The 25,709-nt window shown below is 44.4% G+C and overlaps 1 protein-coding gene across 1 annotated transcript in view; it reads left to right on the forward strand.

Moving 5' to 3' along the window:
• Nucleotides 1-6,699: 6,699 nt before the first annotated feature.
• Nucleotides 6,700-25,709, forward strand: part of arhgap27 (Rho GTPase activating protein 27) — a 58,881-nt gene continuing 39,871 nt past the window's right edge. Inside the window, exons 1-2 of the mRNA XM_002933160.5 lie at nt 6,700-7,098; nt 13,564-14,602. Of these exons, the coding sequence (XP_002933206.3) occupies nt 13,580-14,602 (1,023 nt within the window). The 5' untranslated portion in view covers nt 6,700-7,098; nt 13,564-13,579. The remainder of the gene's footprint in view (nt 7,099-13,563; nt 14,603-25,709) is intronic.

The following is a 25,709-nucleotide window of genomic DNA, read 5'->3' on the forward strand; positions in this document are numbered from 1 at the left end:
CGGATCCCTATCGTAGGCAGCAGTCCTGCCCTGCTTTATGGCTGAGATTCTAGCTATCTGTATAACAGAGCATTCTGTCACAGTGGCACATATCCTATCTGATACCCACTGTAAGAAGCAGTCCTGCCCTGCTTTATGGCTGAGATTCTAGCTATCTGTATAACAGAGCATTCTGTCACAGTGGCACAGATCCTATCTGATACCCATTGTAAGCAGCAGTCCTGCCCTGCTTTATGGCTGAGATTCTAGCTATCTGTATAACAGAGCATTCTGTCACAGTGGCACAGATCCTATCTGATACCCATTGTAAGCAGCAGTCCTGCCCTGCTTTATGGCTGAGATTCTAGCTATCTGTATAACAGAGCATTCTGTCACAGTGGCACATATCCTATCTGATACCCACTGTAAGAAGCAGTCCTGCCCTGCTTTATGGCTGAGTACTATATTTTATGTTACTATTGAAAATATTGTGTTAATCCATTTCAGTCTGTTGGTCTGACTCACCCAAAATATGTTCACACATGTCTCCAACATAGGAAAAATGTAATAAACTCAATCCAACATCAGTTCTTACGTGAACTCACACTGCCCAAGGAAAGGAGAGACGTCCAACTCTGGGATCTGGATATACAGCTTTATAAGATAGCAAATATCAGGCAGTTATTAAGAACATCTGGGAATCCTAATAATAAAAGCTCTGTTGAACTGACTTAATATGGCAATAATATAAATGTATATACTGAATGCCTTCCCTGCCCCACACTAAACTGACCCTGCCTGTGGGTTTAATTTAGATTAAGCAGTAAACACTATGTAGAGCTGGAGCATGGCTGTTAGAGATTTATCTGAATGCACAATTACATTTGTTACTAGTTTTGAATGTATTAGGTCCACAGAATCTTGTAATTCTTATTTCTGAAAGATTAAGTGATATCCCTACAGTGAGCCCCAATGATTTGGTGGGGTATGGTCTTTAAAGCTCTAGTGGTAGCGTAGGTGTGGCTTGAAATTAGTGTGGATTAAAAAGAGTGTGGTCAAAACAGCCTTTCATTATTCACCCTCCGCCACGTAGGCCAGGGACTACTGATATAAGGCACTTTTTTTGAGCACCTTATGAGCCACATGGCTGGGGATCACTGCAGGGGAGCACAGGTTCCCAACCTATAAGCATACTTCCCTACTGTCTCAATTTTTGCAGGACAGTCCCGATTTTAACAGCTCAGCCTGCAATCCCAGATTCTTACTGAAAAGTCCCTCATTTCCCTTTGATCTCCTGCACTGAATGCTAAAAAGGATACAAAGTTTCTCAAACTTAATTAAATAAGTAGCTTTTGGCAGAGAGCCCAGAAAACTTAACAAGCAACACCTGCACTGAGATCCAATTGTAACTAATAAACTAAACAGGTCTCTTGGGGAGACTTCCAGCTTAAAGGGCAATTTCACCTTTTTTTAGCAAAACTAATAACACATATAACAAGATCCCAAACCCCCCAGAAATGTGTTTAAACTTGAAATAACCTGACAAACTTTGTAAAATGGGAGTGGTATTTAGGGGGCGTGGTCGCAAACGGGCGTGGTCAAAACATTTTCACCATGATATGCGCAGTATTTCTTTTTATTCCTCTTTACATTTCTCAAATGTTGTGGGTATGCTATAGCAGTAGCTATACACAGAGCCATGTATGGACGGACCAGCGCAATTTGGGCCTTGTGGCACCCAGTCTGCCGCCACCCTGTGTGAATGTTGCAAGACACCTTTTGAAAGCAGAGAATTTCCTATGTATTTTTAGTTAGTGCCAAGTCACCGACTGCCGCTTCTTTAAACCTTCCTCTTCCTACAAAAACCTGTAACAACAGACACATACAGTTTCCCTATGTGAAGGTGGGGAAAGTATCCTCTACTACTTAACTGCCGCTTCTTTAAGAGGTGGCACCGGCCAGCCAAATAGAATGGAACCAAACAAACAAAAATTCTGCCTAAAAACTTTTGTGGTCCGATGTGGACAACTGCATCTTTCCAGGCCCCAATTACTAATGTGATTCAGAGTAGGGAAAGAAGAAGGCCCACAGTCTTCGCACTGCTGTTGAAGTACAACTCCCAGCACCTGTTGAAGTTGCAGAGAACTGTAGTTCAGCAACAGCTATAAGGAAGGTAGGTTGGTCATCATATTGATAATGGGGTATACAAACTTTGCTTTTCCCAGGGCTGCCTCAGTGATAGACTTGCCTTGATTACCGGTCCCTGTAGTGCCCCATTGGCACTTCAGTACAGCACACCTCCCAACATTTTGAAAACTGAAAGAGGGACAAAAATAAATGGCATATGCAGCGCGGCAAATTTTCGACCACGCCCATTTTGTGACCACGCCCCCTAAATACTGCTCCCTTTTGACTAAATTTGGCAGGTTATTTAAAGTTTAAACACATTTCTGGGGGGTTTGGACGTGTTATTACAGTTTTGCTGAAAAAGGTGAAATTGCCCTTTAGGCTAATGCCACACATAGTGCATGGTGTATATTTTCATCAAGCTGAAAAACGCTTGCCAAAAATATGCACTATATGCACCATATGCCCCTACCTGTGCCTGCACCGGAATGAATGGAATATGCTCGGGTGCAGGCACAGGTAGAAGCATATGGCACATATTTTCGGCAACCGTTTTTCAGCTTGACGATAATATACGCCATACGCTATGTGTGGCATCAGCCTTAAGCTGTGGGTCTCAGTTCCCCTAAGGCTGATGCCACACGTGGCGTTTTTACGCGGCGTTTTTTCTCAGCCTAAAAACGCTGCACAAGCCACACATGGCGTTTTTCAGCCTAGTACTGGTGACGTAAGCAAATCCTGTTGCCATGGTGCTAATAGTGCGAAATAGCAAAAAACGCCGTGTATTTCCGCTAGGTCTGGCAGCTGCCTTTGCGTATCCATAGGAATAGCTTGCTTTGCAAGTACTGGCGTATTTCAGCCAACGCTTGAAAAATCCGTGCTTAGGCGTTTTCTAGCGTATTTCCGCATTGTGTGGTTTGCTTTGCGTCTTTTCAAGCTATTTCTATGGATGATGATATCAGGCGTTTTTCAGCCGCCGAGAGAATTAGAAAATACGCATCGTAAAAACGCCACGTGTGGCATCAGCCTAAGAGACCTGTTTAGCTTATTAGTTACACTTGTATCTAAGTGCAGGGGGTGCTTTTTACCTTTCTGGGCTCTCTGCCAAAAGCCCACTTATTTAATTATGGTAAAAACGCAGGTGACGCTCGTTAAGATTTCTGGGCTCTCTGCCAAAAGCTACTTTTAATTAAATTTGCATCTTTCTTAGCTTCAGTGCAGGAGATCAAAGGGAAATGAGGGACTTTTTAGTAAGAATCCGGGACTGCGGGTTCTTCTGCGGGTTGAGCTGTCAAAAGAGGGACTGTCCCACCAAAATCGGGACAGTTGGGAGGTATGGCACAGTTAAATTCCTCCTATATAGATCCCTTGGGGTTTAGAGGACCAGTAGGAGGGTTCCCTTGGCTGAGTTCCTGGGAGAGAAGGTGCTTTCCGAAAGCATAAAGGGGAACTTGTTCTCGCCCTAAATGCCCATAAGGTGCAATCCTGCTGGGCCTGTAATTTCTAACAGCTGCTTTTTATGTTCCAGAACATTTTTTTGGAGCCCAGAAAAAAACTGGAATTCATTGGATTCTTCCATTGCTGGTATATGTGAACCCTCTCCGGCGTAAAGGCCCAGTAACCCCAATACAGAAAAAGGCATTTATAAATAATGAACATACGGCCTGCCTTGTGAACAGGGGGGCAAGGAGCCAAGTGCAATAAACAGGACTCTCTGTGAGTATAATGCAATATACAGTACACTACTTCATATTTATACCAACTGAAACATAAAGCCCAACATGTTGGCCATGTATAGTCAGTCGGGGTGCCCTTCAGGCCAATAACCCTGTGATCCTGGTGGATTAAGGATTATGATTGTGTTAAACTGCAAGTCCCAGAAACCTCTGCCAGCTGGGGACACAGGGAGCTGTAGTGCAACAAAAAGAGAAGGATTCAGGCTGTCAGTCCATAGTTATCCCACTTATTTATTATATTAGTTAACTTGCCCTTGCTGCTATGAATGTGTGAGTAAGTTTGCTGTGCAAGGTATTTGCACCAGATGAAGCCAGTAGTGTATCCTGAGACTGGTGACTGTGGTTGGGTGCTGGGTGCTGGCGGTTGGCGCTGTCAGGGCTGCACAATGGCAGGAAGCGTACAGCTGCTTTGCACAGAAGCTGCAGCTACAAACAAAAGTAGTGGGGATGCGCAGGAAGGTTCATCATCAGACGCCCAACTATACACACCGCAGATCTGGAAACCTTTCTCTCCATCACTCAGTGGGTGTTCCCCTAAATAATACTCATGCAGGCCCATATCTTTCATTTATGGACATTAAATGTGACATTGAGAACACTTATGTTTCTGTTTTTTTCTAATCTAGTCTATAGTCAAGGAAGCCCCTTGGGGATAAAGGTTAGTGCATAGCTTCCTGCCCCACTTACTGGCAAACGGGAACTATGCAACACAGGCTCACTTAATATGCAGAAGGATTCTCCAATCATAAACCGTCTGCCTCTCTTCTATCATGTCTTTTCATATTTTGCGTGTTAGGGGCAAATGGGGTAAAACAGTTCCATCAAGCACCTCATATCTAAATAAGATCACAGAACCCCTCAGTGACTGCTAATATCCTTATCATTTACAGTAGGGGGTACATTATCCCTTATAATACATGAGTGATACTCAGAGTTCCCTGTATAACTCAGCCTGCAGCCTTGTGCCTTTATATGGGCACAGAACCCCTCAGTGACTTCTAATATCCTTATCATTTACAGTAGGGGGTACATTATCCCTTATAATACATGAGTGATACTCAGAGTTCCCTGTATAACTCAGCCTGCAGCCTTGTGCCTTTATATGGGCACAGAACCCCTCAGTGACCTCTAATATCCTTATCATTTACAGTAGGGGGTACATTATCCCTTATAATACACAAGTGATACTCAGAGTTCCCTGTATAACTCAGCCTGCAGCCTTGTGCCTTTATATGGGCACAGAACCCCTCAGTGACTTCTAATATCCTTATCATTTACAGTAGGGGGTACATTATCCCTTATAATACATGAGTGATACTCAGAGTTCCCTGTATAACTCAGCCTGCAGCCTTGTGCCTTTATATGGGCACAGAACCCCTCAGTGACTGCTAATATCCTTATCATTTACAGTAGGGGGTACATTATCCCTTATAATACATGAGTGATACTCAGAGTTCCCTGTATAACTCAGCCTGCAGCCTTGTGCCTTTATATGGGCACAGAACCCCTCAGTGACTTATATATAATATATAGCCAAACTACAGTTCCCAGGCCCCTCTGACAAGACCGGAGAGCCCCGGGCTGCAAATAACTACTTTAAATAAAGTCGACAGTCAGAAGTACATTTACCCCAAGGGGAAGAATATATGCTTTTTATTTAAATTCTTTCCAAGACCCAAAGAGATAGCTAGATCCTAAATAAATTGTTGGGAGTCATCCTGTATCATTCCCAAACATACATTTAATAATTACAGGCTTAACAATAGGAAGTGAGTCTTTAATAAGAATGTGGATACACTGGAAAAGTGGAAAGAGCTGGCAGGGCAGGGAATGCACGGAATGTATGAGACAGAGCTACAGCACTACCATGCCTATATTGTACCCTGGCACCAAGCGTCGGGGTGCCCAAATTGAATGGATGGATCTGTTCCTTTATTACCTGTGGGCAATGACGTTAAAAGAATAAACAATACTGATGGGCAGAGGGTTGTTTGCCTAGCATGGATGCATGGTTTAGCCACAGGTTCCTGGTAATTAGTCTCACTAGATTGGCACCTAATATATAGGGTTTTTATGTTGTTTATTGAAAACTTTACAAAATATAATTAACAGTGCTTAGGTTGACTAATAGCACAAATATCACAGATAATCAAATATCTCTTTCCCCCCCCCCCCCCCCCAAGTCCGCTGGACAGATACAAGAGGAAAGTGTTGGAAGGGTTACTGCCTGCCCTGCTCTCATTTCCCTACAGAAATAGGGGTTGGTAGCACTAGATAGGTACCTAATATATAGGGACAGAGACAGGGGAAAGTGTTGGAAGGGTTACTGCCTGCTCTGCTCTCATTTCCCTACAGAAATAGGGACTGGTAGCACTAGATAGGTACCTAATATATAGGGACAGAGACAGGGGAAAGTGTTGGAAGGGTTACTGCCTGCCCTGCTCTCATTTCCCTACAGAAATAGGGGTTGGTAGCACTAGATAGGTACCTAATATATAGGGGCAGAGACAGGGGAAAGTGTTGGAAGGGTTACTGCCTGCTCTGCTCTCATTTCCTTACAGAAATAGGGACTGGTAGCACTAAATACTGCCTGCTCTCCTTACAAAATGCTGACTTGAAGTCACTAAGCAATAACTTTTACCTTGACCATTAAGGATTGATATAGATAATTTGAAATAATTTGGCCCCAGGTTTGCACACGTGCGTGTAGCCCCCTGAATTTTCTGGAGCTGGTGCAGCTCTGCAAGGAAGTGAGTATGAATGTGAGTTGCGAGGGCTTTGCTCTTGATATTGTTGAACAGGAAACGTGAGAGAGACGGGCAGGCAAGCTGAGACCAGTTACAAACACAGCTCTTAGACCTGCCTCTTGCTCTGCACAGACCTGGTATCTCGCACTGCAGCTCTGCTCTTCATTCTGCCCCAGCCCAGGGGTTACACGGAAACTGGCAGAGCCTTACAGGGGGGGCATTAAACCCTACACCTGGCAATGCCCCTCTCTTAGACTGCCCTTAACCCATAAACTTCTCTCTGGCTGTACTAAAGGCTTCTACCTGCCTCTTCCCTGCCTTGCTCGCTGGCACAGCCTTTCCTTACACACCCATCTCTCTGGCCATAAAACACTTTATGCACCGTGGGCAGCACCCCACAAATTCTGGAACACCAACAACAGAGGTGACACCCGTGGATTTGTGAGAAAGGAAAGAAATGAAGAGGGGGTTTGAGGTTCCTACGCCGCTCAGTCGCTGAAGGGCAGCAGGTGAGACCCACATTTCAGTTCCGCTGTATCTGTATTTGTATGCTCAGCTCTTTATAGGGGGTGGCATTGTGGCACGGCAGCTGCCATTACTGTCTTGTAGAACAGGTGGGATTTTGGGTTTGATTCCAACCATTATCTGTTGGGTGTTTAAAAGTCACCCCTGTGTTTGTGGGAGTTTGTGGCCACAGTCTAGTAACACACTGAGAATTTAAGTGGCTTTTGTGGGTGATAGGTGGAAGTATAAAAGGCATATTATATCCTATCACTATACTGTACATTAGCCTACTGTATTGCCAAATGTCCCATTGACTTTGAATGAAGCCCACCCTCTGTTTGTGTGGGGCAGGGACTGCAATGAATTTAAAAAAAGTTCCTTGTTAAACACTGTAGAATATGCCAATGCCAAATCAATAAAAGATACTAATAATAATCAGCATACTATATGGTTACTTAGAGGCATAGAGGCATAGTGCATGGCTAGGTTTCTGCCAGTGCAGTCTGCATCCATTTTAAATACATCAACACACAGTGTTCTATACAATATAATACACCCCTTGTATAATGTGTCTAATGTGCGGAATGGAATCATTTGTTAGGCACCTCCTGTTGTCCATAGTGTCTCGGCCAATGTGCCCGGGCCACAGTGTTAGATATTTGTATCTTGTTGTTAGGGTCCCACGTGCTGTAGCCCCCTAAATGGCAGACTGGAAGATAAAGGGCAAAGATAAGTAACTGAAAAATCTAGTCTCAGGGGAGGGTTTTCTGGTAGCCAAGTGTCACTGACCGTAGCAACCATATTGTATTTTGGATTTTAGAAGCAAAAAAACTGATGCTGAAAATCAGTGCCTTGACCTTCATTCTAAGGTAAACTGCCCCTTTATTATTTTGTCAGGGCTTAAAGGGGTGAGGTAACTGACAAGGATATCATGGTATTTGTTAGAAACTTTTCCTTTAATTTGCTAATTAAAAAAGTGCCATTGTTTGGGCACCTCCCAAAAAAACAGAAATGCAGGTCGCTTTGCCCTTTAGACTGTTTCCACATCCGTATTGTTATGTGTGCAAAATAAACTGACGCCGCAACAGCCACATGCCAAATCATAAATTAGAACCGATGCAATGACATCTGCAGTACCATGGCGACGGGCAAGCAGTTGGCACCTAGGCTTCGGTTGCCAGGTCTCAGAATGGGAACAAACTTACCTGCTGTCAATAAATCAGCCCTTCAGTTGCAGCAGTCAGGTTACCCCTGGTGGGGCTCAGTTGCAGCAGTCAGGTTACCCCTGGTGGGGCTCAGTTGTGGCAGTCAGGTTACCCCTGGTGGGGCTCAGTTGTGGCAGTCAGGTTACCCCTGGTGGGGCTCAGTTGTGGCAGTCAGGTTACCCCTGGGGGGGCTAAGTTGTGGCAGTCAGGTTACCCCTGGTGGGGCTCAGTTGTGGCAGTCAGGTTACCCCTGGTGGGGCTCATTTGCGGCAGTCAGGTTACCCCTGGTGGGGCTCAGTTGCGGCAGTCAGGTTACCCCTGGTGGGGCTCAGTTGCGGCAGTCAGGTTACCCCTGGGGGGGCTCAGTTGCGGCAGTCAGGTTACCCCTGGTGGGGCTCAGTTGCGGCAGTCAGGTTACCCCTGGTGGGGCTCAGTTGTGGCAGTCAGGTTACCCCTGGTGGGGCTCAGTTGTGGCAGTCAGGTTACCCCTGGTGGGGCTCAGTTGTGGCAGTCAGGTTACCCCTGGTGGGGCTCAGTTGTGGCAGTCAGGTTACCCCTGGTGGGGCTCAGTTGTGGCAGTCAGGTTACCCCTGGTGGGGCTCAGTTGTGGCAGTCAGGTTACCCCTGGTGGGGCTCAGTTGCGGCAGTCAGGTTACCCCTGGTGGGGCTCATTTGCGGCAGTCAGGTTACCCCTGGTGGGGCTCATTTGCGGCAGTAAGGTTGCCCCTGGTGGGGCTCAGTTGCAGCAGTCAGGTTACCCCTGGTGGGGCTCAGTTGCACCTGGGCAGTGCACCCATAGCAACCAATACACAGTTGAATTCTTTCTCTATTTTCCTTCTTCTTCTGCCTTCAAAAGACCCCGGCAGCCTAAAGCAGATATAGCTTCATTTTATCATTGCTTATTATTCCTTATCTTTCTATTGATGCCCTCTTTTTTTTATTCATCTTCCAGTCCCTCATTGGAACCACTGCCTAGTTGCTAGGCTAAATTAGACACTAGCAACCAGATAGCTGATGACATTCCAAACTGAAGAGCAGTTGAACAAAAGGCTAAATAACTCAAAACACAAAGATTATAAAATGAGGTCCAGACCAAAATGACCTGAGACCGTCTAATTACTGTCTGAATCATACTAAAAGTTAATGAAAAGGGGACCCAACCCCAAGTCGGAGAGGGCCTGAATAGAAGGGTAAGCTGTAAGCTATAGAAATCACAGGGATTCAGGGTCAGACTGGGGGATGAAGGGCCCACCGGGGCTCCTGCCCAAGGGGCCCTACAGGTGCCCGCTCCACCCCCCCCGCAGGGGCCCCCCTAACCCCCCTTGCAGGGGCCCCCCTAACCCCCCACGCATGGCCCCCCACCCGACGTCCTCCCCCGAGCGCGTAAATTTAACGCATCAGGGGAGGAGCGGTCAGGCAGGGGGAGCGCAGGCAAGGGTCGGGTGTGGGCCGCCCAGTCTGACCCTGCAGGGATTTTCCATTTTGAATTGGAAGTGGACGAATAGTTTTGGAAATAATGAATCATAATAAACTGCACAAATAAAAATATATATTCCATGAAAAGGATACTAATTCTGTGCCGAAACTGCCCTTTTAATGGCAACTGACAGATAGTGAATGTGTGGTTTGCTGTGATTTATGATTGAGGGCACAGGCGTACATTTGTATATGAATTGCAGACTGGGCAGTGTGTGGCCAATAAAGGTTTATCTGTGCGGCTCAGGCCCAAACACCATTGTTATCAGTAGGGCAGCAGGAATCCTGCCGGCCGAGACTGCGCACACTTACACCAGTGACACACAGGAACTCCGCGCTTTCCTGTGCTGGATGTGAGCGCCACATTCTTGGTTTGTCTCTCCAAACAGAAGGGAAAACAGGAAAAAGTAGGACGGACAGAGAGAAGAAAGAATAACAGTGGGAAGAAGGGTTACTGTGGCACGTGTGGAACCAGCCGTGGCATCCTGTTGTTCCGCAAATGGCCTGCCAACCAGTGGCACACAGTATATGCAAGGCTGAATAGGCAGACCCCCGAGCCATTTACATGGGAAAAATAGGCAGGCACTCCAGAACATCAAAAAAGTTTCAAAGCAGCTCAATTTGAAGTAAAAACATATTAGTTTATTATATTCATACACATAATGCCAATAAAAACCTTACGCGATTCGTACCAAAAGGGGTACTATGGGGCGTGTTTACTAAGATTGGAGATAAATGTCACCAGTGATGTTGCCTGTAGCAACCAATTAGGTCTTTGCTTTGACTTCTAACTTGTAGGTGACTGTCCAAATCTTATTGCTGATAGGTTGCTATGGGAAACATCACCAGAGATATTTATCTCCAATCTTAGTAAACACGTCAAAATCCACAAACACATTATTTAAAGCAGAACCAGCCAATCACATTTCAAAGAACTTGGCCAATCACAGTGTACATGTAATTAGAATTAATTATCAACTGAGGTTAATTAAGACCCCGAGCTATTACTGGGGCTGTTATACTGGTTCTTGTACTGCAAATCCCAGTACCCTGACTGCCTACCAGTGCCATGTTGCTGTTATGCCACAGTGCTGTTTATGTATCCGGTGCTAGAAGAAATATGCTCCATGAGTAAAGGTGGCCATACACGTGAAGATCTGCTCGCTTGGCAAGGAATTTAGGCTAATGGGGCCAAACGATCGAATTAGAACGCCGGAATAAGCGCAGTCGGTTCGGGGACCACCTCAACGAACCGATGCGGTCCCCAATCCGACTAAATTTTTTAACCTGCCCGATCAATATCTGCCCGATTTCAGGCCAGATGTCGTCAGGCAGGCTGGTCATTTGTGCCCCTACACGGGCTGATTAGCTGCCGAATCGGTCTAAGTGACCCATATCAGCAGCTACAATCAGCCCGTGTATGGCTACCTTAATCAGGATTCCCACTGGAAGATCCTCTTGTAGACCACTCGGCCCCTCTGTCCCTTGGGCAGCAACCAGTCGGTGCAACTCCACCCCACCCATGGCTGCTGGGTCTGCTCTATGGTAGTTTCACCATTGTTGATTTAAGAATCTACCCTTGATGTTGCTGGACTACAGCTCCCACTGTGTGCAATGACTGATGTGTTGGGGTATGCCAGGAGTTGTATCCCAGCAAATCATCTTTGCAATGGGCATGACCAAAAACCTGCAGCCAATCATGGAATTAGAACATTTGCAAAAGCTATAATGTAGCAGCGTATTACACGTGTTTGGCCAATCAGAACATTAGAAAAACACAAGGGTAGAACTAACCTGTAGCCATTCAGAGACCACAACTAATCTATGACCTGTGGCTCTTAAAAGTGGCAAACTGCCTGGGTATAGCAGCCTGTAGTGGGAATAATACAGAGCGTACCAAGGCTTCACTGTGCACCTTATAATTGGCACTGAAACTGACCCACGTTACCAGCAGCTAATATAGGCTTGTGCTATTTACCTAATCATTACGCATTCCGACCTGCAATACAATTATCCTGATTTACATTTACTGACGCACAATCATGAGGGTAATTAGTCAGCTATGTTTAGTATCTCACATAATACAAAGACTGTACCCTAAAACTCTTCATGCTTTTTTAAAAGAAAAAACCCAGGTTGCCATAGTTTTATGGTATCTCTCTGTACAGGCTATGAGCAAACTTAGGGGGCTGTTCCTGCTGAATTGTGCTTAGTACAGGGGAATCCCTATGCTGCCATAGTTTTATGGTATCTCTCTGTATAGGCTATGAGCAAACTTAGGGGGCTGTTCCTGCTGAATTGTGCTTAGTACAGGGGAATACCTATGCTGCCATAGTTTTATGGTATCTCTCTGTACAGACTATGAGAAAACTTATAGGGCTGTTCCTGCTGAATTGTGCTTAGTACAGGGGAATACCTATGCTGCCATAGTTTTATGGTATCTCTTTGTACAAGCTATAAGCAAACTTAGGGGCTGTTCCTGTTGAATTGTGCTTAGAATAGTGGAATCCCTATGCTGCCATAGTTTTATGGTATCTCTCTGTACAGGCTATGAGCAAACTTAGGGGCTGTTCCTGCTGAATTGTGCTTAGTACAGGGGAATCCCTATGCTGCCATAGTTTTATGGTATCTCTCTGTACAGGCTATGAGCAAACTTAGGGGGCTGTTCCTGCTGAATTGTGCTTAGTACAGGGGAATACCTATGCTGCCATAGTTTTATGATATCTCTTTGTTCAGGCTATGAACAAACTTAGGAGGCTGTTCCTGCTGAATTCAGCTCATGAGCCAATGACACCTGATACAGTGACTATGTGAGATATGCCAGTCCAAAAATTTGGCAGAGTAATAGCAAATAAGCCATTAGAACTTTTACTAAATTGTCTCTGTATACAGTATCCCTGTGTACATCATAGTTAAAGCTATTTTAAAGGCTACAAACTCTTTGTATTCAGTGCCCATGCTAAAGCCCTGACGTAGGGGCTGAGGATGTAAAAAAAAAAAAAATATATCCACCACCAACTTCAGTCCTTCATTCAACCATTACCAAACTGGCAGTGATAGAGTACAGTTAGCCGGGATGAATCCTAACTATAGGGCAGGCCATGACGTCTTCCCTCTATCTCCTGCCTGGTTTCTGTAGATTCTGGGTGCCTCCCTCATTTTATAATATTCTGACTCATGCATCTCCGGGTTTCTCCTTGATTCCGGGTGTCTGGTTCTCTGTTTACGGAATCAGGAAAGTTGCAGATGAACTGGAAATATTTGTTTTCACAACACTCTCGTTATTAAATCCTGCTAAAAGAGAGTCTGATCCATCATTTCCCGACTGCTCCGGAGCGGATAAGCTCTCATTATGCTTTTATTTTCTAATTCTCCTAATCCTGAGCCCAGGTAGGTACGGTTACCTTCTCTGTTACTGCCATACTGATTAGTAGATCAAACATGTCCGCCCTGTGGTGGTAGAACTGCTGCAGAAAATGGTAGGACGAGACCCAGTTTAGATGATAAAACTCGAATAGACTGATATAATATTCCCCTTGTCTGATGAGTACACATGTTCCCTTGGCTTCCCCCTCCTAATGAATTCAGACTATGTGAGATATGTATGCAGGTTTCTTCACGCCAAGAAAGACAGCTCCTTAGCTCTGACATACTGAAAGCAGATCAGATTATTATCCGGAGCTCAATGGATACCTGCGCCCCTGATTCGGTGTCTGTAAAGTGGATATTGGATCTACGCAGATAGACCTAATACGTGTATCATGCTAACGCTGCTTTGTTCCTTACCAGGGCCCTGAAGGTCGGGATGCAGTCAGCTGGATCTAAAGAACAGGAGCTGGTGTTGGTGGAACACGCCTTCGAGTATTCATCTAAAGATGGGAAAATCATCTCTATAAAACCCAACGAGAGGTACATCCTTCTGAAGAGGACTAATGAGCATTGGTGGCAGGTGTGCCTTGATAAGACTACTACGCCATTTTATATACCGGCCAAATATGTCAAAGTGTTGCCCTTGGCTTCGAAACGATTCAATGGTTATCAGCCCTACAAGGATCCATCAGAGGATGTGCAGGTAGCTGTGCCTAGTAATGAGTACAGCTACAAATTCTTACCACCATGCCCACAGGTGAGTGCCAATGTCACCCCACCGCCTTTGGATATCCAGCCGGCCATTACTGATAATGCCATTACATCAAGAAATGAGTGTGCCAGCAAAGCCCTGGCACCGGTTAAGGTGCCATGTATCAATACAAGTAACACCCTACCAAAAGTCAGCATGCCAAAGCTTGCTGCCACCAACACCCTGCCATCTGCCACAGTGCCTAGGGTGAACTCCAACAATGTCCAACCAAAAGTGGTACCACAGATCCATATAAATGATGTATTAACCAGTACCCCACAAATACATTCAAGCAATATCCTCCCAACCAATGACAAGCAGAATAGTGCCACTCAGCCAGAACCATCAACCCAATTTCTGCCATCAGACCTCCCTATGGTATGTGGAGCCTCAGGACTGGACTCAAGTCACACATATCCAAAGGAACAACCAGAGGACAGCCGCACACATGCTCCTATGAGAACCTTCCACAATTCTAAGAAGGTTGTTGACCCCACCAAGCGTATCAGCTTCTTGTGTCTCACTGATGCCCAGCCCAATATTTTAACCACTCCTTCTTCAGGGAATCTAAAACCAGAGCCATCTACAACTTATCACCAACAACAACCACACAAAATCAATGACTCTTCAGGATTGTGTTGCCCAGAACAGGTGGTGATAGTAACAAGTAACACAGCTGGGTCCAATGGAATCTCTCCTTTAGTCCAGGTAAAGTAAATTACACATAACATTTAATACTTAATATTTAACAGTTGTTCCTGTGCAATTAGCTAGGTCAGGTCATTTTAGTTTTAGCCTGTATGTGATCCATGATCATCTGACTCGCTGTCCATCTTGGCCAAACAAGAGGAGATCAGAACTGGGATTAGATAGTTTTTTTGTTGATATTTTATGTTGATAAACTTATCCCACTACCCATAAATTGAAGGTTTGCCTGATGCAGTATCCATGAAGGTTTGGAAGTTTAGTAATAGTGCTGCCTATTAGGCTTGAGTTGAGTCTAAACACATTACGACTAAAGCTGCCCATACACGGGCAGATCTGCTCGCTTGGCGATGCCAAGCAAGCGGATCTTCACCCGATATCCCCACCTATGGTGGGCGATATCGGGGGAACATTTAGGCGAATTCGATCGTTTGGCACTGGGGCCAAACGATCGAATTCAAATGGCGGCAATGGGGCAGTCGGTTAGGGGACCACATCAACGAGCCGATGCGGTCCCCGATCTGACTGAATTTTCTAACCTGGCTGATCGATATCTGGCCAATTTCAGGCCAGATATCGGGCGGCCAGGCCCCTCGTTTCTGCCTCGTGTATGGGGACCTTAACATGAACATCCCCAATGTTTTTTGCACTATAAAAAGTTGCCACGGGTCTCTGCCCTTTAAAGCAGGGCACAGAGACATGCATCACCTGATGAATATATCTCTGCCTCCATTGGGCAGCAGTGTATTCATGAAGAGTGAGTGGGTATGGGGTGCCATACTGATTATGACAGGGCAGGCATGTTCACCCTGTGGTGGTTGAACTGTTGCAGATGTAGGATGGCCATTAAGGAAAAGAGGAGAAGTAGAGATATAACAAGAGAAGGAAAATAAGAAAGAAGCTAAAAGTGGTTTGCCTCACTTGGGTCCCACTACTCTGCCCAGTATCACCTGATAGACACTTTAACTCCCAGCAGCCCTTTCACCACCGGCTGTATGTAGAACGTGGCCTACAGTTAGCAGATGGGCAGTCCCTATATCAGAATATGCCCTCCGTGCATATATGTTGCCATATGTTTGTCCTATTTTAAGAGCATTGCATCAGGTCTTGTTACATCCAGACCAGTTCTCCCAGTGTGAAAGAATGCGTTGCATCATGATAAAAAGGTTCTAATTACCAAACTCATATATAATTCATGGAACCTGTAGCCTCCAAGTATTTGATATGTGATCCTAAATGATTTCCTATCCAAGTACATTCTGGTGCCAGGTTTAAAGAATTTTTTTTCCCTGAACTTTTAAAGGGGAGGTAAGCCTCCAGCAAGCATCAACATTAAAAATAAATAATAGGGGTGGCAGGCCCAATGGCTGAACATAGACATCCCTGTGTGGTTCAGATTGATGTACAGTTTTAATATAATACCCCAAGGGATATGGAGGAGCAAGTAAGGAATAAGTCTTCTGGGCTGGATTGTTATTTACCTAGGCGGAGAGGTGGCTGAGGCCTTTATTTGAGGTCATTGTGAGTCTGTTATCCATACAGTTGATTCAGGCCTCTACATTGTAGGTCAGTTATCTATACAGCTGGTTGAGGTATCTATTTGAGGTCAGTGTTAGTTATCCATACAGTTGATTCAGGCCTCTACATTGTGAGTCAATAATCTATACAGCTGGTTGAGGTATCTATTTAAGGTCAGTGTGAGTTAGTTATCCATACAGTTGATTCAGGCCTCTACATTGTGAGTCAATAATCTATACAGCTGGTTGAGGTATCTATTTGAGGTCAGTGTGAGTTAGTTATCCATACAGTTAATTCAGGCCTCTACATTGTGAGTCAATAATCTATACAGCTGGTTGAGGTATCTATTTGAGGTCAGTGTGAGTTAGTTATCCATACAGTTGATTCAGGCCTCTACATTGTGAGTCAATAATCTATACAGCTGGTTGAGGTATCTATTTGAGGTCAGTGTGAGTTATCCATACAGTTGATTCAGGCCTCTACATTGTGAGTCAGTTATCTATACAGCTGGTAAAGGTATCTATTTGAGGTCAGTGTGAGTTAAGCTGGCCATACACACACCGATAATATCGTACGAAACCTCGTTTCGTACGATATTCAGTGTGTGTATGGCAAGTAGGTGAGTCGACCGATATCGCAGGAGGCTGCTGTTATCAGTCGCGGATAGGGCGGGTTAAAAGATTTTGATCGGGTGCCATAGAAGGCGCCTGAGCAAAATCTGCTGTCAGGGCTGAATCGGCAGAAGGAGGTAGATATCCTATTGTTTCTACCTCCTTATCTGCTGTTTCAGCCCTGAACGTTAGTGGCCGATTGAACGATCTTTCGTGCAACTGATGGTGTTAGTTATCCATACAGTTGATTCAGGCCTCTACATTGTGAGTCAGTTATCTATACAGCTGGTTGAGGTATCTGTTTGAGGTCAGTGTGAGTTAGTTATCCATAAAGTTGATTCAGGCCTCTACATTGTGAGTCTGTTATCTATACAGTTGGTTGAGGTATCTATTTGGGGGTCAGTGTTAGTTACCCATACAGTTGATTCAGGCCTCTACATTGTGAGTCTGTTATCTATACAGTTGGTTGAGGTATCTATTTGGGGGTCAGTGTTAGTTACCCATACAGTTGATTCAGGCCTCTACATGAGGTCATTGTGAGTCTGATATCCTTACAGTTGGTTTAGGTCTCTACATGAGGTCAGTGTGAGTCTGAAATCCTTACTGTTGGTTTAGGTCTCTACATGAGGTCAGTGTGAGTCTGAAATCCTTACTGTTGGTTTAGGTCTCTACATGAGGTCATTATCTCTCCAAGCTGGATAGTTAGTTGGTTCCGCTCACAGCTGCCTTACTAGCGGCTGTTCATGTTTCCTTCCTCTTAAGGACTCATTGTCTCATCCCCACCAGCTGTCGACCTCTGTCATCTTCCTGATTGGGGGGGAGAAAGGTGAAGCAGAGGCAGTTCCTGCCATTTTCCAAACAAACACAGGATGCCGAGTAGGGAGAAATGTCTGAGTTCAGAGACTTATGATTGTTAGTTAGTATTCTGACATTATTTGGGAAGATCCTGTATTCTACTAAATTAATGCATTATAGATTTAATAAATAACCCAAACTCATGGCCTGTATTCAGGAGATACCACTTACCAGTCTTTGGTTGGAATGTTGGAAAGGGATAGTCAATTCATCCTTTGGGGGATGGAGCAATGGGGGTCTAGAGGACCATTCAAAGCTTTGGAGGCCCAACATTGAGTTGGCTAGCGACGACAGTACCGCCTTGCAGCCCCATTGTACATATTCAATCACAGCACATTTAAATTAGGGAGAGCAAAACATGTTGCTATGTCGCCAAGCGCCAAGCTCCAAGCATAGGAGCAGTCACACCCAGGGAAACGTAAAGGCATATTTATGTCAGTGAGAAAAATTTAAGGAATTCTTGGCCCTAAAAGGTGCCAGGGGAAAATTAGCCCTGACAGTTATTACATGTAATTGAAACAGGAGCGTCACAAATACAGACTGAATCTGAGTGCCTGGGGTTTTAAACCACAAATATCACATTTGGGGCACCATAGTAAAGCACTGGGCTTCTGCAACATATATAGCTGGTTAAACAGGTGTAATGCTGCCGTAAACCACAGAACTCCCTTGGGCATTATAGTAAACAGCTCAGGCTTAATTTCACATGCAACAGTATCCTCCAATGACAAGCATGATCTACAGCTCTGAGCCACCTTAGGGAGAAACATGATGAGATATTGCTCTGTAATCCGACATGGGCACAGCACTGACTGGGTGTTTGGGGATAGAAGAAATACACTTGTAATGTCTCCAATTACACTAAGGGGCAGATTTATTAAGACACGAACGCAAGTAGTGTTCATTTGAATGCTCCGAGTGTATTTTCACCTAATTTTTCATGTCTTGCGCGACTTTTTCGATGCCCGTGCGACTTTTTCAGACGTTTGCGCAAAAAAATCGGAACGGTTTTCCCGATGTTTACAATTGTTCGGTACAAAAATTTTGTGACTTTCAATATTACAATATTATCGTGACTAATACGATTTTTTCGTAAGCATTTTCATGATATTTGTAATCTTCAGAAATTTTCGTATCCAATCCGAATTTGTCCCATTTGAAATTCGAACTCTCGTTTTCATGAATGTACCCCTTCGAATCAGTACAGGGAGCCTGTTGGCAACCCTCTCACATTAAGGGGATATACACCTTCTATAGCAGTGTGCTCCAGCTCAGTAGTTTGTATTATATTATCAAGGTAAAACAAGCATTATGGGAATTGTAGTCCAGCAACTACAGAAATAAATTCTTAAAGAAACACTGCACAATTGTAGGCAGAAGCCCAGTCAACACTGCACAGAAAAAGGCTTTTCAAGTCCTTATGGGTGGCTGAGCTTCAGTTTCACAGATTTAGTAAGATTGTCTCAATCCTTGATAAATTAAATCCTTTCTGCATTGCACTGCTAAGCACTAACTATAAACACAAGACTGGTTTGTATTTGTAGCTTGGAAAGTGATCAGCATGTGTCCCGGTGTCGGTGTGTATAGGATAGGAACCTTAGACTGTAAGCTCCACTGGGGCATCAGTGAGACTGATGGGAATGATGTATCATCTCTGTATCTCTGGAAGGCTCTATGTTAACATATGATAAGGGAAATACAATATTTTTTATGTTAGTCAAAATATTCAAATCGCCATTAGGTGGCGCTCTAATATTATATGTGGTTTATACATTGCCAAACAACATATCACTGCCCAAATTCTTGTTGTTTGTAGATTAAAAACCTACTGAGTGATAAGGAAGCCCTTATGATACTAACAAGCAGTACAAACATAATTTTACACCTATAAACATACACGGGGGCCATTTTTATTCATAGTGAAGCCTGAGGCAAAACTGACTTTCTGGGGCCCACTTAGTTATATAGTTACACTCTCTAACCTATTGGCTTTAGGCTGATATTCATGTACAACTCACAGCACTGCCGTAGCCTTCATCTCATGGGCTGAATGGTATAGATACATACCAGCTGCAGAGCTAGAGGTGACTGCTCTAACAGCAGTCTAACAGTAGGGGGCGCATTACAACCAGAAGATCTAATTATAGGTATAAAGTAAAAATTGGTAAAATGTTTGGGGAGAATAATCCCTTGTAATACATGCCATTTCACTGTCCCTTCTAAATAGACCCAAGCAGTGCATGGAGGTAATAGGGGTGCAACAATTGCTTCTGCTTTAGTAACCTATGGCATCTCATCAGCAGGTAGCATTGATTGGTCAGCTGTTTCAAAAACAAAAGTTTAATTTGTTGCTATGGGTTACTAGACCTGGAAGAATTTTCCACTACTTTTTACGTTATCCCACATACAGTATGCGCATTGCATGGTATGAACAGGTTTAAAGAGAAAGTTAATTCCAGATAATTAGCATTTTGGGGTTTTTTTTGCCAATTTTAGGTTAATGTTTAATTCTGCTACTCTACAGTCTGACTTTTAACCCTTCCTATGTTATCTTCCAGTAACAACAAGAGACCCCTGAACCATAGAATATAAAGCTTTGGCACAATGATACTTTTTTTTTTTTTTTTACTATTTTTGCAATGCAGGGGTCCCCTCCTTGGTTAATTTGCCTCTCATATATATATTATTTTTTTTTGCTGCAAACAACTAACCCTGCCATTCATCCTACAGTCCAGACCATGAATTGTTTGCAGCAGGAGAAATATTAGGGTGAAGACACACAGAGATACTAGTAGCAGCTACTTGTCACGGCTACTAAAATAGACAATGCTGATCATTTACTGATAATTGTCTCTACGTGTGTTTTAGCAGGGGCAATTCTCAGTATTGTCTTTGGCGGGGTATTTTTGGGTGTTTAGTAGCTGTGACAAGTAGCTGCTACTAAGAAGCTCCATGTGTCTTCACACTGAATCTCCATAATCACGGTGCGTTTGTGGCTGCAGCCGGCCCTGTCGCTCAGGCGTGAATCATTCTTTAGCCATGTTTAGGTGTGAGAAGGGTTTGGCTTTGTTTGCTGTAGAATTAATTCGCTGAACTTTAATTTTGCAGAAGGTACAGAAGGTTCCAGCCCTGCATCAGCATGTGAGGAATGTTCCAGAACAACAGAGCTGTCAATTATGGGTCCCCTGGTACTGTAAATTCTACCATAGCCCAGTGCAAAACGTCCTAATCCCCCAGAAAGCCCCATAGCTCTGAATCCTTTAGCCTTTGCTCATATCTTAGTATAGTAACTGCTTGGGACCATGCCAAGTGGCCACATCTAGCTCCTAGGACAGTGCTGTCCAACTTCTGCGGTGCCAAGGGCCGGAATTTCTCTCGCATACATGGTGGAGGGCCGCTAATGGAAGCCAGTTTTGGCCACTCCCCCATTTTAAACCACATCCACTTCAAACCACACCCATTTTATCACAATGGTCGCTGCAGGGATATCAACCATCATTCATATGTTAAAGAATTATATTATGTCATATTTAGACATACCCTTAAATCCATATGCCTCCTCCCCTGTGGATAGCACAGCAACCCCCAGCATATAATTACACACCTTAGGGACCATTTAATGTCTATTTCCAACTGCTAACAAACTCCCAGAACAAACCCCTTCCAGGTTCACCTCCCACAGGCAGCATAGGGTAGGCAGAGTATGGCTCACACAGGCAGCATTCTGCTTGTCCTATGCTACCTGTGTGTGCCATACTCTGCCTATCCTATGCTGCCTATGTGCCATACTCTGCCTACCCTATGCTGCCTACACACAGGCAGCATAGGCCAGGCAGTACAAACAATGTCTGAGGTGTGAAAAGGTGTGAACAACACAGGGGATTACATTTTTAAACAATACAGAGGGATTACAGCCTGAATCTGAGGTGAGAACCATGCAGGGGGCCAGTTAATCTCAGTACTGATACCATTTAAAGCTAACACAAAGTTAAGGCATTAAAGCAGCCAGACAGGTGGGGGGCCACACAGAGGGGGGTCGAGGGCCGCATGCGGCCCGCGGGCCACCAGTTGGACAGCACTGTCCTAGGACATGGTGGGACCAACTGAGTGGGTAACGGGCTCTATCTATCCAAAAGTGGGCAACTTAAAGGAACAGTAACATCAAAAAATTAAAGTGTTTTAAAGTAATTAAAATATAATGTGCTGTTGCTCTGCAAAAAACTGGTGTTTTTGCTACAGAAAAGCTACTATATAAATAAGCTACTGTGTAGCCATGGGGGCAGCCATTCAAGCTGGAAAATGGAGAAAAGGCACAGGTAACATAGCAGATAACTAGTAGATAAGCCCCATATAATGGGGGTTTATCTGTTATCTGCTAAGTGCCTCTGCCTTTTCTCCTTTGAATGGCTGCCCCCATGGCTACACAGCAGCTTACTTATATAAACTATAGTAGTCTTTCCGAGGCAAACACACCAGTTGTACCAGTGCAGGGCAACAGTACATTATATTGTTATTACTTTTATACACTTTCATTTTTTGGTGTTACTGTTCCTTTAAGGTGGCCATACACAGACAGATTTCAGCTGCCGATTTGTGTCCTTAAGACCGATTTGGCAGCTTATCTGCCTGTGTATGGGGCTCTCTGACAGGCAGGTCGGACTGGGGGGTGCAGGGCCCACCGGTGCTGCGACTGCAGGGGCTCTGCAACCCCCCAAGGGACCCCCGCCGGGGTCCCCACAATTCCCTAGCCCCCCGCTGGCCACCCAAACCCCTCCCCTGAGCAAACATACTTAGGGATCAGTTCTGGGCCGACAGGACCCTCAAGGGCCCGGTTACTCCTGCCGACCATACCAACAGGCCTCCCTGACCAATATCTGGCCAAAATTGTCCAGATATCAATCAGACAGGCCTGATTTTTCATTAGATTGGGGGCCACATTGGCTCATTGATGTGGTCCTCGCTCTGACTTTTTCTATCCCCTTCATTGCAATACAATCATTTGGCCCTAGGGCCTAACTAAACCCAATAGGATTGTCTCACCACCATAAAGAATAGTTATATCTTTGTTAAGATTAAATACAAGGTACTGTTTTATTATTACAGAGAACAAGGATATACATCAACTCAGGGGCGATTCTGGACATATCGCTGCCTGAGGCGGCTCCTGGATGCCGCCCCGCTCCCCAGCGCTTACCTTCTGAGCGCAGGAGCGGGTCCGGGGGCGGTGAGATCGCTAGTGCAGAGAGCCGAATTTCCGGTTTAAAAAACGGAAATTCAGCTCTTAAAGTTACCAGGAGCGGCTTTTTGCCGCCCCTGGTAACTGGGGCGCTTCTGCCGCCTGAGGCGAGTTTCTCAACTCGCCTAATGGCAGAAGCGCCCCTGCATCAACTAGTAGTTAGGCAGGTTATATTTAGGCATTATGGTTGAACGTGATGGACGGTAGTCTTTTTTCAACCCAACTTACTATGTTACTATGTTACATTTTTTTAAAAAATTAGAATTATGGACTCAGTAGGAGATGACCTTACCGTAATTTGCAGCTTACTGAATAACAGATTGCATTCCTAAGTTTTAATTATATTTAATTTAAACTATAAAAATATTGCATAGGGATTGCAAAGAAGGGGAAAGTGGATTATTATTATTATTATTATTAACATTTATTTATTAAGCGCCAACAAATTCCGCAGCACTGATTTCCTGTAGCCCCCAACACCAGCTGACATGCCTGATGTAAATGGGATATAAGTAAGATGGCGGCCATAGGCAAAGTGATACAGAAAACTTACATGGCCAGTTAAACAAAAAACTTTCCTTTTCCTTCAGCAGAGATAGCAGTTTGGCAGCTCCCCCAGGTTCATACAAATCTATAGTTCAATAAAGGGCTCATATACATAGACCCCAGATAGTGTATAAGAACTGCATCTAATAGAAATGATCACAGATTCCTTAGTATTATTCTGCTTCTGCTGGTTTAATAAATCTCAGTATTTCCTGTAGGTATCTATTTATAACTCGCTCATAGATAAGCCTTTATATACCTGGTGTCATCGGAGCTGCCCTGTGTCTTGTTATACTTTGTCCCCGACTCGCCAGACTTGTTTCTTTAGGAGGGAACAATGAAAGTTTTTTTTTTTCTGGGGAAACTATCATAGCTATCAAATGATAAATAGCACAATGCCCTGCTGACTTGTACTAAAGGCAACACCTCTACCAGAATGGCTGTTTGATGTCTCTCCATACTGGTTGCCTGCAGGAGGAAACTTCGCATGACTTCGGAAAACCAAAGCGATGTATTGGCCTTTATACTGGTGATTCTCTTTATTGCCGGGTAGCAGAGATTTATCATGGGTGACTAATCTCTCCATGGGACATTACCCTAAAGGTCCCCATACACAGGCAGATCCGCTCGCTTGGCGATTTCGCCAAGCGAGCGGATCTTCACCCGATATCCCCACCTACGGGTGGGCGATATCAGGGAGCGTTTAGGTAAAAAAAAAAAATAACTTGATCGTTTGGCCCTGGGCCCCTCGTTTCTGCCCCTACACGGGCCGATAAGCTGCCGAATCGGTCCAAGGCACCGATATCGGCAGCTACTATCGGTCCGTGTATGGGGACCTTAAGGGTCTGTTCGAAACACTGCTGAATTGTGCTTAGCGCAGGGGAATCCCTATGCTGCCATAGTTTTATGGTATCTCTCTGTACAGGCTATGAGCAAACTTAGGGGGCTGTTCCTGCTGAATTGTGCTTAGTGCAGGGGAATCCCTATGCTGCCATAGTTTTATGGTATCTCTCTGTACAGGCTATGAGCAAACTTAGGGGCTGTTCCTGCTGAATTGTGCTTAGTACAGGGGAATCCCTATGCTGCCATAGTTTTGTGGTATCTCTCTGTACAGGCTATGAGCAAACTTAGGGGCTGTTCCTGCTGAATTGTGCTTAGTACAGGGGAATCCCTATGCTGCCATAGTTTTATGGTATCTCTCTGTACAGGCTATGAGCAAACTTAGGGGCTGTTCCTGCTGAATTGTGCTTAGTACAGGGGAATCCCTATGCTGACATAGTTTTACAGTATGTTATCACTCTGTACAGGCTATGAGCAAACTGAGGGAGCTGTTCCTGCTGAATTGTGCTTAGTACAGGGGAATCCATATGCTGCCATAGTTTTATGGTATCTCTCTGTACAGGCTATGAGCAAACTTAGGGGGCTGTTCCTGCTGAATTGTGCTTAGTACAGGGGAATCCCTATGCTGCCATAGTTTTATGGTATCTCTCTGTACAGACTATGAGCAAACTTAGTGGGCTGTTTCTGCTGAATTGTACTTAGTACAGGGATATGCCTATCCTATCCAGTAAGTATGGGAGAAAGGAAGCCATGTAAATATGCTGCTTATGTTGCTACTTGCGTAACAGTAGGTGGCAGAGAATTTGCTCCTATTATTATTATTATTATTGCTGTTGTTAATTATTGACAGACTGACACTAGTCAGCAGGGCTGTAAATAAAGGCAGGCAGCGAAGCTTATAGGACTACAAGGCCAGGGGCAAGGCAGGTTACATAAGAGCAGAGTGTGCCTTGTTGCTATTTTGGTCAGACAGGCAGTTTTGGGGTGTGATTAGAGAAACCCAGTGCTGCATTCCATCTAACTACTTAAGAATTATCAGAATAAGACCGAGATACAAGGAATCTATATATATATATATATTATATAGCTCACCTTCATGGGGCAATGCTATAACAACAGTGTGCACCAGGCCTTGTAACCCATAGTAACCAATCAGGACTTTCCTTTCCATGATGGTCAGGATAATAAGGGTACATATAATGGTGCTTAGGTACACTAATAACAGGGGCAGGGTGTACTTACAGCCAGAAGGATACTCATCAGAGGATTTTATTGCGCTAAGTGGGCCCCTGACCCTGTGGAAAGTTCTATTGAGTATTGGTGTTTTTCAAGGGCATATAAACAGGGTTAACAACCAATGGCAACGACTTAATGATGGGGAACCTCCCTTTTTTGTGCAGTATGGAAGGAGAACACATACATTTTTGATAAAAAACAAATGAGAGACTAGACAGCATCATAAATTATTTATATTTTTTATAATATTGATTTTCTCCCACCCCCA

The sequence above is a fragment of the Xenopus tropicalis genome, chromosome 10, assembly GCF_000004195.4.
Source record: "Xenopus tropicalis strain Nigerian chromosome 10, UCB_Xtro_10.0, whole genome shotgun sequence".
In the NCBI taxonomy this organism is placed as follows: Eukaryota; Metazoa; Chordata; class Amphibia; order Anura; family Pipidae; genus Xenopus; species Xenopus tropicalis.